Here is a 15,659-nt window from a genome sequence, read left to right as displayed (position 1 = left end):
CCAGTAACCACGCCTCCCTACCAGCCAAGGAGCTTCACAAGAAAGAGAGCTTTTAAAGGTTGAATGCCTGTTGTAACCTCATGGCCCTACCCTACCATATTTCACCATTAAAAAAAAAAAAAAAAAAAACAGCCCCAAACTTCTATTTCTTAAAGACGAAAATGTTTGATCCACCCCACTACTGTGAATTTCAAGCCCAACGCCAGAATAACCTGTGTAAATCATATCCCATGAATTCTGCAGAAATCTGTTTTTTAAAAACCAAGAACATCACAGACAAGCTTTGAATGGAAGCAATTATAGCATCCAGAAGTCAGACTGGAAACCTGACCATCATTCCCACGTCCAAAACGGTGTTCTCCAGCGTCCAGTCCATCAGTGAACTGCCCGTTCGTGTGCAGAACAACCTGACTGCAGGATTCTGGGGAGGAAGCCGCGGCTCCCAGCAGGCTTCGGACGTTAGGGCCAGGCACACACACCACCTTCTCCAGCATGGTCAGTCCGTCATCAGAGGGTCCCCCCGGGCTACCCTCTCAGATGGTGTACTTCGGTAACCGATTAGACTAAGAAATGAAAAGGGCAGTCAGTAAAACTGGAATTCAGCTCGTCCACGGGGCTGAAAGTCTGGAGTTCGCAAAAAGAGCACGAGAAATACTCAAATCTGGCACATTGTTGGAGAACATACTTGGCAGCCAGCAGTTAGCCTGAATGTCTTCGTCATCTGTGAGGACACTGCTCTCAGATCGATGGCTGCCTCCGTAAACAAAGCACAAGAGGAGGTACCCTCTGAGTGGACATGACTACCCTGACCGCACACACAGGTCCAGGTAAAATTCCAGCAAAGAAAACCCTGACCTGCTAACTTTCAATCCAGAGAAGACTATCCCGAGCTTTTTCAATTCGAGTAAAATACAGATCTGAAAGTACAGTCTGTTTTAACATGCAAAGTATGCAAACTGTGCATGCAAATACTAGATCATATCAGGAGCCTGCAAAGGTTTCACAAAAACCAGTCTTGGATTAGGGCCTGTGCACAGGAAATTAAGAAATTTAAAAAAAAAAAAAAAAACTAAAGTTATGGATGAAATTTTAAGAACTTGTGCCAGACATGTACACAACAAACATACTTATAAAACAAAACCTAAATACTTGACTAAAGAGAATCTCAGATATAAATGATTCATTGCCCACGACAAACACGCTGACCAAGGATGATACGAATCAAATAGCACCCTCGGTACAGAGCTGGCTGGGCCAGAGCGTGCCTCGGAAGGACGGTGCGTCCTGAAAGAAGGGGCCGCCTGGGCTCCAGGTGGGTCTGCTTCTGAGATCACGGGCAATGGCCATGAGCTCCGGACTCCCAGTGGGCTCGGCCACAGTGGGAGCAGAAGAGGGCTGCTCTTCTCAGCCGCAAAGACCCCAGGGCCAGGGGCAAAGGCACTGGGTCCTTGCAGCCTCTCAGCATCTGCACCCTGATGATTCCCCCAGAAAGACAGGTGTCGGTGGAGTGACATGTGTCGAGGACAGCTGGGACACCCCAGCTCACCAGGAGTGACCCCGCTTCCGCAGCCCAGGGTCATCCTCCTACAGAGCTGCCCGGGACACCCTGCTGCTGACCGGCAACTGATGGTTCAGAAGCAAAATCAGTTCAATCCAACTCTTCCCATAGAAGGCCACATCTCAGGAGTCTGGGGTGACAGACCCAAACTCAGTTGTCTCTACTACACAGGGGTAACGGGCTTCCCCAACGGCTCAGTGGTAAAGAATCCGCCGGCAATGCGGGAGATGCAGGAGACATCGGTTCAATCCCTGGGCTGGGAAGATCCCCTGGAGGAGGGCATGGCAACCCACTCCAGTATCCTTGCCTGGAGAATCCCGTGGACAGAGGAGCCTGGCAGGCTACACTCTAGTGGGTTGCCAAGAGTCAGACATGATGAAAGTGACTGAGCATGTGCGTATGCACAGAGGGGTAACATCTACAGAGAGGGGGCTCGCACCTCACGTCGTCACAAGCTCCTGTCTGAACCGGAGGGGACCAGGCTCCTCTTCGTGACGTGTGGACCACAACAGAGGAGCCAAAAATCAAGGCCAGCAGCACCCACACTGCACACAGGGGGAAACCTACAGCCAGCAGGATGGCGGGAGGTGATGGAATTTAGGAAATGCACAGACAGGAGAGACTGAAAAGGGGTCACATCAAACAAGTCTCTACGGACACAGGGCATGTGTTTTTTATTGGCATCCAGAACATTATGAATTTCTCCTCCAGAGAACACCCACTAGATGTTGCCCACAAGCAGCCTCCTGGAGACAGGATGGAGCCAGGACCCACCCCGATGAGGACGGGACAGGATTGCAGAGCTCAGCTGGGCCGCCTCCGCTGCATCTCGGCCGCCTTCGGGGCCGGTGGCCGTGGAGACGGTGGATCTGGAGCCCCAGGCGGGCCCTGAATTTCAGTGCATTTTTCTAGGACTGTGTATCTAGGACCACAGGATGCTGCCCCTCAAGCGACAAGCCAAGACAGATACCCTCTCCCAGGCTGGGAGACGGACCCTGTAGACGTCAGTTCTGGTTCTAACTCTGGCACCAACAAGAGTGGTGTGGACAGGACGCCAGGCGGAGCCGGGCACCACAAGGAACATGGCAGGAACAACCCCAGGGGCGGGGTCCCAGCCCGTATGTGCAGCCCAGGAAGCCGGACCCCCAGCGGCTGAGGGATGAAAATACACCGCTACTTCATGCAGAAGGAGAACCACAACCTGGAGTCCTGAAGATGCTAGGCAAGCCACGAGGATACCCCTGTGCTTTGGTTTCCTCTCTGTTAAAACAGGGGACAGACCACTATCCCCCAGTTCCCTCCAGCTCTAAATTCTATGATTCTGTCTTGTGTGAAGGGCTTCTCAGGTGGTGCTAGTGATAAAGAATCCACCTTTCAATGCAGGAGACATAAGAGATGTGGGTTTGATCCCTGGGTCAGGAAGATCCCCTGGAGAGGGAAATGGCAACCCACGACAGTATTCTTGCCGGGAGAATCCCATGCACAGAAGAGCCTGGTGCGCTGCGGTCCACAGGGTTGCAGAGAGCTGGACACGACTAAAGCGATCTAGCAGAGACAACACATCTTGTGTGAAAGAGAGAAATGGAGACAGGGACAGACAACAAAGAAGCGTTTGGATCCTGCTAAGAAGCCACAGTGTTTGCACAGTGTCCGCTTCACAGCCCGAGGACCGTGCATCCCACGTGTGTGTCTCAGCGTCAAAAGAACAGCTCAGAGCCTCATCTCCAGAGTCTGACGTGTTTCACAGCGTAATTCATTCATTCTGGAAGGTCAGGGGATGCGGCATGGTGATCAAGCAAATATGAGCACGCACACCATGCACAGACGATCAGTGTTTGAAGAATCAGAATACAATAAAACACACCTCCGAGGCTCTATTCCCATCGTAACTCACCCTTGCTGTGATAATTCCGAGGCCTACCAGGGGACTGCAGGGCCGGTGAATAATTACCAGCGTCTCCATGCGTGCGCTGACTGCGTTGCTCCTGGTTGCTAAGATGCTAACTAAACCACAGGGCATTCTGCGGTCGGCTGTCAAGTGCATCTGGATATTTTTCTTAAAGAACTTCAGTGAGTCTTTCTACTGAATAAGGATTTGATAGGAGGGTTTTCAACTCTCGCTTTACTCCCACCTAAGTAAATACCTTGGTGTTTCATCCAGCAGGAAAGACGAAGGGGGGTGGTCGCCCTCACGTCTAGCTCAGAAGGCATCCGTCTGCATTCTCGGCCCCTCCTCTGTGGTCTGGGATCAACCTGCTCTCCCTTCCTCCCTCTGCCGTCCAGAGTCTCGTCCCATCAGGTCCCCACCCCGGGGCTGTGCTCCGGCGCTCATGGGCACAGGGCAGGGAGCACCCCAGCCCTGGGGCCCGGCCCGGCGCCAGTATCAGAGCCGGGGCACTTACGCATCGGCCGACCGACCTGCACGTGCAGTTACCAGGTTCTCATCACCCAAGGTGCCGAGGCCGCCAGGGATGGGAAACTGGGCCCGGCATGCCAGAGGGAACTGTGTCCGAGGGAGCCGGCCTCCTGGTCTCACTCGGACCCATCCCGCAGGCTCCCATTTAACAGGGTCCCAGGACCACGCAGGACTGACACCGCCCAGGGTCCCAGGATCACTCCTGCCCCAGCCCGGGGCCCTGGGGAGTGGGGGTTCATCTCAGGCACACGACTGTTCCCGGATGCGCCTGCCACCCCACAGTTGGTGGTGGTGGTGTTTAGTCACTCAGTCGTGTCCGACTCTCATGACCCCGGGGACTATAACCTGCCAGGCTCCTCTGTCCATGGGATTCTCCAGGCAGGAACACTGGAGGGGGTTGCCATTCACTTCTCCAGGAGATCTTCCCGACCCAAGGATTGAACCCGTGTCTCTGCATTGCAGGCAGATTCTTTACCCGCTGAGCCACACGAGCCAGTTACACACATCCTGTTTCCCATCCTCCCACTGTATTTATGATCTCTCCTCCTTGCCCCCAGCCCCTTTCTTTGTGGTGTCATTTTTAGCTTCTTGAGTGGGGGAGGCACTGATGAAGCCTCGTGCTAGGAGAGAAGTCCTTCCCAGTCACTGAGCATCAGAGACGGGAACCGGGCAGGTCTGCAAGCGGGGCCCAGCTCCCTGGCTCAGAACACACCCCGGCGTGGATCCGGACAGGACAATAGGGAGAATCCATGCCCAGAGTGCCTCCTGCTCTGTGCAAAGTAAACGCTAAGTAACAACAATAGCCTCCCAGGCCAGCAGGCCCACCTGCCGGTCAATACCTCTCCCCAGCCCACCCCACACTCCACACTCGGACTGCTGTCCTCTAGAGTCCCCCTAAATCCCCACCGTGGGAGGACACGTAGCAATGTTTCCTCCCTAAACTGCTTTAATGACTGCCCACACTCTATGGAAAAAAAAAGAGAAGGTTAACCCTTCTGGAAGCTGGGTGACCGTGGCTTGGCCGGCCTCACCCACCCACACGCTACTGTGGACGAGCGGTCGGGCTCAGAGCACGTGCTCCCCTAACATTTTACAACCAAAACACTGTGGCCCTTCTTGCAGTTACAACAGGAAAAAGATGAGCGGTAACGTCTGAGAGTGTGCGACTGGAGGAAGCAAGCAGAGAAATATCAGAAAATGGAAGCTTTCTGAAATAAATAATTTCTTTCTTTAACGGTCTTTTCTTCCCTTGACTGTACTTTTTAATCCTGAAAACTCTCTCCTTAATTCTTCCAACTACCTATAATACTGTGGCACTCGTTCACAGAACTTTCCATTCTATGAAAGTTGAGTCATATGATTTGTCAGTTAGAAACAGTCAGATATTTGCAATTTCACTATCTGCAATTTCAAAACTTGGGGTTTTACTATCAATTACGTTACAGCCATCATCCAAAGATACAGAGAGAGGCTGGGCTCAGCAGATTATGGATTTGATGTGATAGAAGAAGTTAGAATAACAGAAAATAGTCAAAACCAAGGATATATTATCCAACATAGGGAAAGAGTCATTACTTTGTCATAACTTTAAATACAATATATCTATAAAAATACTGAATCACTATGTCATACACTTGAAACTAATATGATATTATAAAGCCATTATACTTCAACAACAAAAATACCTGGGGTAATCAATCACCTAAGGGTTAGCAGAAACGGTATGGAGATACACATTGGGAATGGGTTTTGCATCACAAGGCCAGGCTTCCCCCAAGGGCAGCACGTCTTCCAGTACAGGGACCTCACGAAGAGTCCTTCAAGACACACTCAGAGGGCTTCCATCACTCCTAAGTCATCCCAGTATTCTCATGATTTCAGTTATTTTTCCTAGCTGCACCACGAGGCATGTGGGATCTTAGTTCCCTGACCAGGGATGGAACCGGCGCCTCCACCAGTCGAAGTGCGGGGTCTTAACCACTGGACTGTCAAGGAAGTCGCCTATTCCACTGCTTTCTGAGCAGAATTCCTCTTTGGCCTGTTCGCCTGTCCACAGTGATGACTTGTGAGCACCCTAACTCTACTCCATGGTTGAAAACATTAATTTTTCTCATTTCAATTTTATGCCCTTTCAAGGCTCCTCTTCCTTAATTAAAAGGACTAATTTTTGTGAACTCCAGACATGTACTTTCCATCGGTGCCAAGTCACTTTCTCAATGGAGACTTAAATTCAGCTCACTAACACATTTTAAATTATTGAGTTTTATTCACAACTTTGCTCTTAGACTATTTTAAGTCCTTAATGAGGGCTGCAGTGACTCACTCTTATGTGGAAATACAGGTAATGTGACAATCAGCGCTTTCCAAAGCAGGAGGCAGCAACACTCTAACAAAGAATGTTTCATGAAAAAAGAGAAGTTACTTTCAATTAATCTAATCATGTAAATTGTCTCCAGATTCAGAAGCAGTGTTTAAACCCACTCCTGGATGTCAAAAATCTTTGGAGGAAATTATGGCATGATGGGGATTTACTGGAAAGGTCACAAAAATCTGAATTCTGACATCAACTCTGCCACCACAGGTGAACTCACGTTCATGAGAACCAGTCTGATCTTTCTGTGACTCAATTCCTATGTGTTTCCTCTCATAAATTTAACCAGTCATCCCACCCAGGTTCTATGAGAATTTAAAGTCATTTCAATGTTTAAAGATCTAAGTCATCTTTCAGTGACAAGAAAGGCAAGTATTTTCCAAAGTTGAGTGCATTTTTTTAAAAAGAAAGGTTCACTGCAGATCAAAATAGAGGATTCAAAGCACCCATTTGCTTTTCCAAAGTATTAATGGTTGTTTCCAAGTTCTCGCCAATCCCTGCCAAAGAAACTGCTTTGTGAGTCTTAAATCCATATAACACTCCTCTCTCCATAAGGGGCATCCGAGATCTAATGCCAGCCAAAGACACTTGCTCCTTGGAAGAAAAGCTATGACAAACCTAGGCAGTGTATTAAAAAGCAGACACATAACTTTGTCAACAAAGGTCCATATAGTCAAAGCTACGGTTTTTCCAGTAGTCATGTAAAGATGTGAGAGTTCAACCATAAAGAAAGCTGAGCACCGAAGAACTGATGCTTTCAAACTATATTGCTGGAGAAGACACTTTAGAGTCCCTTAGACAACAAGGAGATGAAACCAGTCCATCCTAAAGGAAATCAGTCCTGAATATTCATTGGAAGGAATGATGCTGAAGCTCAAACTCCAATACTTCGGCCACCTGATGTGAAGAACTGACTCACTGGCAAAAGCTATCTGATGCTGGGAAAGATTGAGGGCAGGAGTAGAAGGGGGTGACAGAGGATGAGATGGTGGGATGGCATCACTGACCCAGGAAATAGTGAAGGACAGGGAAGCCTGGTGTGCTGCAGTCCATAGGGTCACAAAGAGTCAACAAGACTGAGCAACTGAACAACAAGAACATTCAAGGCCTGCTATGATATAAAATTGTATCTTTAGGAGGAAAGATACTGTCCTTTGGGGCTACAAAAAAATGACCCGTGCAGACCTATGATGTTCAACATTTTACACCACTGTCATAAAATTTTCTAGTCTCTCAACAAACTATAATATTCTATTGTCAACTTGCAAAATTCACTACTATATATAATCTTGTTATGGAATCATCAGAGGCACCAAATTTCTCAAAAAGTAGATTGCATATAGAGAAAACACATATAATCTCATTAAGAAGTAAATGATAATCTCTAAACTTTAATGAACCTGAGGGAAAAAAACAGTAAATTTCAATTTACAGTGAATGTAATTTGATCTTTCACACATCTTGACTTTAAAGGCACTGCTGAATTTGCTTATTACTGGTCATCTCACATCTATCATAATAGAAGAGGTGAAGGACAGCTTTTCCAAATATTAAAAATATTTGTCTTCAAAGTTATAAAAAATTATTACCAGCTTAGCATTTTATCCAAATGTGCTCCAAAAAGTAGACATAGTGTTACTGGTATGTAACCAGTAAAATCTATAGTTGTCAACATTTTTAAAAAGGAAAAACAAAAATTAGTCCTCAAACATGCCACCCCGGGTCACAAATGGGTTCCCCAGGCCATACATGACCAACTGCTGTTAGAATCCAGACAATCTCCCATAATGCACAGTACAGTTTCAGAGAAAGGGATATTATCTTGCTTCCTCCCACGAGTGAATGACTAAGAAATGAAATGCAAAATATGAACTGATGCATAATGTGCTATTTTTCACTTATGGACATGTACATGTGTGCAGATTCAGTACAGACTGCCCTGCAGGATCAGAGAAACTTTTTACTACACTTCTACTGGCTTTGCATATACTTGAGTGTACCAGACGCTCACACAATACATTGTCTAGACCTGTAATAATTAAACTCTGTTCAAGAGAACTAGCTTCATTTTCAGTACGGGAAAAATGACATACCCTCATGGGTTGTTTTAAAGAGGTGCACAGGGGCGGTTTTCCTCACTACAGAATACAAAAAGCGGAGCTGAAGCACTGGGATTTCCATCATCTCCAATCTTTCCCTAAAAGTAACAACCAGTCAAACCAATTTTCAGGGAAAAAAGAAAACATTCCTAGCCAAGGGGAGAAAGTTACAAGCTTGTAACTGAAACATCACCTCCATTTAAAGTAGTTACCCAAGACAAAAATTAAAGAAGATATCAAAATGTATAAAATTGACTAAAAAATAGGAACATGATGGGAATAAAGTTGGTCAAGTATCTTTAAATATTTATATAGCTGCAACTTGGAAAGTAATCTGGTTCCAATTAGCCATCTCTAAACCCATAGGGTTACTGGAATCCGAGGAGATTAATTATAACTGCACACAATATGAAGGTCCTCTTTCCCTCAGCTGTCTGGTGCAAGGAGAGAAACAGAGGAAAGCGTGTGTGCCCCAGCTGATGGTGAGCAGAGAAGGGTACACCTCAGAGGGGCTCCATCACCTGGTCTTTGCTCAGAAGTGTCTGATGCTCCAGAGAGACCATGACCTCAGCAGCCAGGGTTGATTTATGCGAACACTATAGGCAGACAGCAAACAGGAGCCTCAAGTGGAGTTGACAGGGGCCTGGGTCTGCACCCACCAGCCCAAGCTCCAAGTATACACTGGGTACAGACTCTCTGAGTGCAGGGGCACCTGAGTCAGGACTACCTGAGCCTGGAATACCTGGGAAAAGGCAGCAAGCTCAGGGTTACCTGGGGGTAGGGCCACCGAAGAATGAGGCTACCTGAGCATCAAGGATGCTGGGCCACCTGCAGGCAGGGCTACCTGAGCCTCAACTGCCTGGGCAGTAATGATGCCTGCCCCACGTGGCAGCAGTCTATTGGATCTGGACTTCCCCAGCTCAGCGGTACCTAGGCACACGGCCATCCGTGTCCAAGACGACCTGAGTGAGCCTGGCTCACCTGAGCGTGAGAACCCAGGCAAAGATTTCCCGGACCCACTTACAGTGCTACCTGGGCCCAAACCACCTGGACGTGAGATACCCGGGCAAGGGCAACCCGGACGCAGGGCTACTGGGACCTGGGCCACCTGTGTCCACTCTTACCGCCCCTGGACCACCCACCCCTGGACCACCCGGGAGCATGCGCTCACCTGCTGCGGGATGGGCCGGGGCCTCCTCTCCGCTGTCATCGGCAGCCTCATCAGCGAGGCCCGAGCCCGGGGAGTCGGCGGCGGCGCAGCCAGATCCGGGGCTGCTGGGCTGCGAGACCGAGTCGCCCTCGCTGAGGGAGCCGCAGCGGGCGCGCGGCGCGCGGTCGCCGGGACCGTCACGCTCTCGGTCGCGGCGCGCGCGGCGATGCACCCGGGAGTGCAGCACCATCTGGTGGTACGTGCGGAAGATCTTGCCGCACTCGAAGCACTCGGACGACTTGCCGTGGCCGGCGGGGACGGCAGCGCGGCGGCTGGGGCGCGCGGCGGGCCGGGGGTCCGCGGGCCCAGGCGCGGGATCCCCGGGCGCGCCCGCCCTCTTGCGTGGGGGGCCCTGCGCACCTGGCTCGGGCTCGCGCTTGCGCTTCTCCTGGCTCACCAGGATGAACTCGCGTCGCTCCTTGTCGAAGGCCACATCGCCGGCCAGCGCCTCGTCCCACGCCGCGTACTTGAGGTACTCGGCCGGCTCGGCCACCTTGCCCCGGGTGGCCAGCTGCCAGGCTTGGTAGCTGTTGACCGGGTCCAGCTCGGCCACGCGCCGCCCGGTCTGCCCGCGGGCGGGTGCGCCAGCCGCCGGGCGCAGGTTCAGGCACTGAAGGAAGAGCTGCTGGGAGTCGGCGGGGCCGGGCGCTGAGCCCTCCCCGACGGCGGCCCGCGGGCAGCCGGCCTCCACCCTGCGGTGGATGGCGTTGTGCGCGTTCAAGCTGTCCAGGTTCGTAAACAGGTTCCCACACTTGGTGCAGACTTCGTAGAGGCTCAGGCCGGCCACAATCACCTCTTCCTGCACCACGTCATTGATGGTGGCCACGGGCTCCAGCTCGCTCCGGGGCCTGTTTTTGCTCCCCGCCTTCGGGCCATGCGCCTTCATGTGGTTTTTCAGGAACCACGGCTCCTTGAATCTCCGGCCGCAGATGTGGCAGCCGTGGTCGAAGGAGCCCCTGTGCTTCTTCATGTGCGCCTTCAGGAACCAGGTCTGGCTGAAGGCCTGGCCGCACACCTCGCAGGGGAACTCGCCGGGCGGCAGCTCCGGCTTGCCGTTCTCGGCGAAGGGGTCGCCGCGCGGCCTCTGCGCCGCAACGTGGTCCTTCTGGACGTGGCTGAGCAGGGCCTCCTCGCGCAGGGTGGCGTAGCTGCACAGGCGGCACGTGAAGGGCTTGTGCGCCTGCTGCATGTGCTGCGCCAGGTCCTTCTTGCGCTCGAACCTGCTCTTGCAGAAGGCGCACTGCCCCGCCGCCGCGCCCTCCGCCTCCTTCCGCGTGCTGCGCAGCAGGATCTTGCCGGTGTCCGCCTGCGTGGCGCCGTTCAGGATGCGGTTGCACGCCGAGGTGCTCTTGGTAGGGCTGGTGCAGCCGCCAAGCCCCTCGGACACGCGCGTCTCGGCTGCCTCGGGCTCGCGGCCCTGGGTCAGCGTACCCGCGCGGTGCCCACGGATGTGGATCTTGAGGTTGCCCTTCTGCGCGGCGCGGTGGTCGCAGTAGGGGCACTTGTAGGGCTTCTCGCCCGTGTGCTTGCGCATGTGCTGGGACAGCGAGCTCTGGAAGGGGAAGGTCTTGCCGCAGATACAGCAGCTGTGGCTCAGCGCCCTGTCCCCGTCCACCTCCGGGCTCCGGCTGGCCCTGGGCGGGCTGCGGCCCCCTCTCAGCTCCGCCTCGGCCTCCCGGGAGCGCTCCATCTCGATGGCCACGACGGGCACAGCTCCTGGTCACGCGGGCCTGCCTGCCGGAGGGCGCCTTATCTCTCCATGTTCAGGCAAGAAGATGCTTCCCGCTGCCCCGCTGCAGAGGTGCGCCTGCCCCGCGGGCGGGCGTGTCCTACCTGGAGAGCATGGCGCTGGCGGTGAGCACCTGGAACAGAAAAGACACAAAGGCCTTAGGAACCAGGCTTCATGTGCGAACAGCGTCCCCACAACGCCCGAGGATATATAACGTCTACACGCTGCTCGTTCAGAATCCCAATCCCGGCCTATTTAAAGAAAAGAGTGAAGTGAAAGTGAAGTCGCTCCGTCCTGTCCGACTCTTTGCCACCCCGTGGACTGTAGCCTACCAGGCTCCTCCATCCATGGGATTTTCCAGGCAAGAGTACTGGAATGGGTTGCTATTTCCTTCTCCAGTTAAAGAAAAGAAGCATCCAGCAAAGTTTAAACCGACCAAGGAGCAGCTGCTTTCCTTTAAAAGATCAATCACTAAACAATTAATGACTGGTACTAACCATGTGCTAAATCATTAAAATAAATCACTGTTGTTGACTGAGTGCTAAAGTCATTTATCGTCATAGATATCGGTCCACGTGTGCGTGCGTGGGTGCTAAGTCGCTTCAGTAGTGTCAGACTCTTTGCGACCCCCTGGACTGTAGCCTGACAGGCTCCTCTGTCCATGGGACTCTCCAGACAAGAATACTGCAGTGGGTTGCCATGCTGTCCTCCAGGGGATCTTCCCCACCCAAGGATGGAGCCCCCTCTCTTACATCTCCTGCATTGGCAGGCAAGTTCTTTACCACTAGCACCACCTGGAAAGCCCCAAGTTGGTCCCTAAAGGATGTTAAATATCAGAACCTCCAATTCACGGGAATTAAACATTTGAAACCCAGCCACGAAGACAAGACTCATGGAACAAGAAAAACTCAGCTGATTAGGGATCATAAAAGGCAACCTATGAATGCACCTGGAAATTAAATGAAAATTTCAAGGGGGAAGAATTGTTCAAATCTCTAAACAGTCCTTCTGTAGCCAGTGCTCCTTCCCTCTCTGCTCCTCCCTGCAGTTTGGGGCCACAGAAAGTGAAATGCTCAGAGAGCCAAGAGGCTGCTCTGGGGGTCTGCACAGAGACCCCCATCCCTGCGGTCCAGGTGTGGGCAGAGCTGACCCCAGAGCACTGTCTCCTGTTTCCAGGGTGTGAATTTCAGGAGATGTCCTTCCCATCTGGGCATGCCCTCACCTGTCAGGTGCTGAGAATCAGGAAAGGACATGAGGAAGCCCCCTGCAAAGCACACCCTCCAAGGGCCACTCAGACCCTCGAGCACAGGCTGAGCGAATGGTCACAGACAGTGAGACACCTGCCCAATGGGTCCTCCCTTCTACTCCTAGGAGCCTCCCAGCTGGCCACAGAGTGAAAAGGACCAACTCTAAGCGCAGCCCCATCCACTCCAGCAGAGGCAGGAGAGCCAGCTCAGGTGGTCCCAGCCAGCATCCGGGCTCACCTGGATCCAAAAGATGCGGCTGGACTGTCCCCTCCTTTCCATGGGGGGCTGGGGAGGCAATGCTGCCACCTTTGCTGCCAGAGAAATCCACATTTTGTTTCCTTATTACAGCCTTGATGTTTAGTTTCTGATACCCCAACACCCCCGACCCCCCAGCCACAGACTAGATGCTTCCACTCTATAAACCCAATGCTAGAGAATATACTTTTCATTTCTTATCTGGGCTTCCTGAAAAACTAGCTTAAAAGCTTCATGTGGAAGGCAGCAGGGTCCTGCAATTTACAGGAAAATTCTTAAGCAGGGCGTTCATGGTGCCTGTGAACCAGCACAACAAGCTCTTCTCTCTTTTGTTTTCCACTTCTCTGCCCACCCCCATCATTCAACACTAAGCCCTGCTGTCGATCCCTCTGAGAATGAGCCGGGATGTCTTTTTAAAGAACTTAAAAATATTTGGAGGGGGAAAATGGAAAAATGGAAAAACACCATAAGGGTAATGACCACTTAAGCTCAGAACACCATTATCGTTAAGGAAATCATAACCTTAACAAAACTGGCTCCACCACTAAGTGACCCCCTTCCTGAAGCCCAGGGTTGACTCATGAAGTTTCTTGCAATCGTTTAAAGAAAGAGTCAAAATGGAATTTCCCACAACTGGCTTTCCTTAGTCTGTGGCCCAATCAGCAATCTTCACGATCGTTCTTTTTAGCTGCAAGCAAAAATCGCTGCTTAAGATGGTCATCACTTCTTTTCCCCAAAAGAAAAGAATGGTGTCGTCAGAACTTCCGAGCTAAAAATGCACACGGGCGGCAGCCCCAGTTAGAAGATTTGGGAGGACCTTATTAGCCGCATATACCAGAGCACTGGGCTTCCCAGGAGGAACTAGTGGTAAAGAGTCTACTTGCCAATGCAGGAGATGTTAAGAGACTCAGGTTTGATCCCTAGGTCAGGAAGTTCCCCTGGAGGAGGAAATGGCACCCCACTCCAGTATTCTTCCCTGGAGAATTCCGGACAGAGGAGCCTGGCAGGCTGTAGTCTGCTGCTGCTGCTGCTAAGTCGCTTCAGTTGTGTTCGACTCTGCGACCCCATAAATGGCAGCCCACCAGGCTCCCCCGTCCCTGGGATTCTCCAGGCAAGAACACTGGAGTGGGTTGCCATTTCCTTCTCCAATCCATGAAAGTGAAAAGTGAAAGTGAAGTCGCTCAGTCATGTCCCCCATGGACTGCAGCCTACCAGGCTCCTCCATCCATGGGATTTCCCAGGCAAGAGTACTGGAGTGGGTTGCCATTGCCTTCTCCGAGGCCGTAGTCTATGGGATCACAAAGAGTCAGACACCACTGAGCAAGTGAACCATCCCCAGCCTCCGTGAGCCTGAGGGTCTCAGATGGTTTCTCAACCCTGGTTGGGGTCTCTGGTGGTGAGCGGTTCTCCTCCAACACCACCCTGTGAGAAAAGGTTTCAGCAAATACATCCCAGTACTAAACAGCCACAATTGCACTCTCCCAGGCAAACACATGCCATGTGCGACTTGGTGCTTCAACTTTTCCTAAAACACATTAACCTGAAGATAACTAGCCTTACAAAGTGTGTCAATAAGTGAGCTTTTTATTCAGACCTTCCGTACTTCCAACAACACAAACGTTAGGAAGTTAAGCGGGGAGAGAAAATGCATGTTACGTGTGTTTTAGCTGACACACGACCCGTGTACATACACATAAGCAGCACAGCCCCATTGGAGTCACATTTTGCCCATAAAGAACCACTTTTGTTGTTGTATTACAAAGTTTTTCCAAGGCTGTAATTGGGAACTTGCCAGACAAGCCTGTAATTTAATTGTTTAGGCATGAAAATGGCTTGCTGATTAGGGTTTTAAAATAGATTTCCAGTGCATCATTCCATGTATGTGTGTGTGTGTCTGTGTGTGTTTCTCAAAGGAATGTAACAAACAGTTTGAAGCTACTTTTTTAAAATGCCTTGTGTAATTTTGGAAATAAGTTTCTTTTTGAAAAGGTTAGGCAAGTTTACATTTATATAAGTATTTGTATTTATATACACCTATATTATTTTATGGGCTTCCCAAGTGGCTCAGTGGTAAAGAATCCACCTGCCATGAAGGAGACTCAGGTTCAATCTCTGGGTCAGGAAGATCCCCTAGAGGAGGAACTGGCAACCCAATCCAGTATTCTTGTGGGGAAATCCCATGGACAGAGGGGCTGGCGGGCTACAGTTCATGGGGTCGTAAAAGAGTTGGACACGATTTAGCAACAAAACAACAATAACAATATTATTTGGTAACTACAATAATAAAAAGTAAAATATTTATTAAAGAAAACATAAATCTGTATTCATAACATAAAAATGCATTATCACGGGGGTGGGGGAGGGGTTTAAGAGAGGGCAAAATATCAACATCTTGGAAATAAAACACGCCGCTAAACTTTAAGAAACGATCCTGTGAAGGACAAACAACAAAGAAACAGGTCAGAATGAATGTGTGTGAGGCACCGCCATGCCTTAGAGCGACTCTCTTCTCACACCTGCACAGCACAAGTGAAACACGTCGACTTTCTCAAAACTGCAGACACTGGAGCTGGGATTTAATCTGTGGGTAAATGTTTCAGCGAATAAATCACTCCTGTAAGTGAGGACCCTGGGAACTGAGTGTTGGACCAGACACCACGCGGAGAAGTAACTTCCTGCAGGGCCCCCGGTGACCCTGAGAACGGGCTCCAGGATCCAGTGAGCCCCCCCACTCCCCTGCCGACAGTAAGGCCTTTCTGAACAAGCCATGCAGG

The 15,659-nt window shown here is 50.9% G+C and overlaps 1 protein-coding gene across 9 annotated transcripts in view; it reads right to left on the bottom strand.

Annotated features, from left to right (window-relative positions):
- The window catches only part of ZNF516 (zinc finger protein 516), a 99,235-nt gene that overhangs the window by 41,498 nt on the left and 42,078 nt on the right, over positions 1–15,659 (bottom strand). For all 9 annotated transcript variants that reach the window (XM_043888731.1, XM_043888730.1, XM_043888727.1 and 6 more), the window contains exon 2: positions 9,616–11,516. In XM_043888731.1, coding sequence (XP_043744666.1) covers positions 9,616–11,344 — 1,729 coding nt within the window. In that variant the 5' untranslated portion in view covers positions 11,345–11,516. The remainder of the gene's footprint in view (positions 1–9,615; positions 11,517–15,659) is intronic.

This window comes from Cervus elaphus, chromosome 27 (genome assembly GCF_910594005.1).
Source record: "Cervus elaphus chromosome 27, mCerEla1.1, whole genome shotgun sequence".
In the NCBI taxonomy this organism is placed as follows: Eukaryota; Metazoa; Chordata; class Mammalia; order Artiodactyla; family Cervidae; genus Cervus; species Cervus elaphus.
This window is presented reverse-complemented; position numbering and strand designations above follow the sequence as displayed.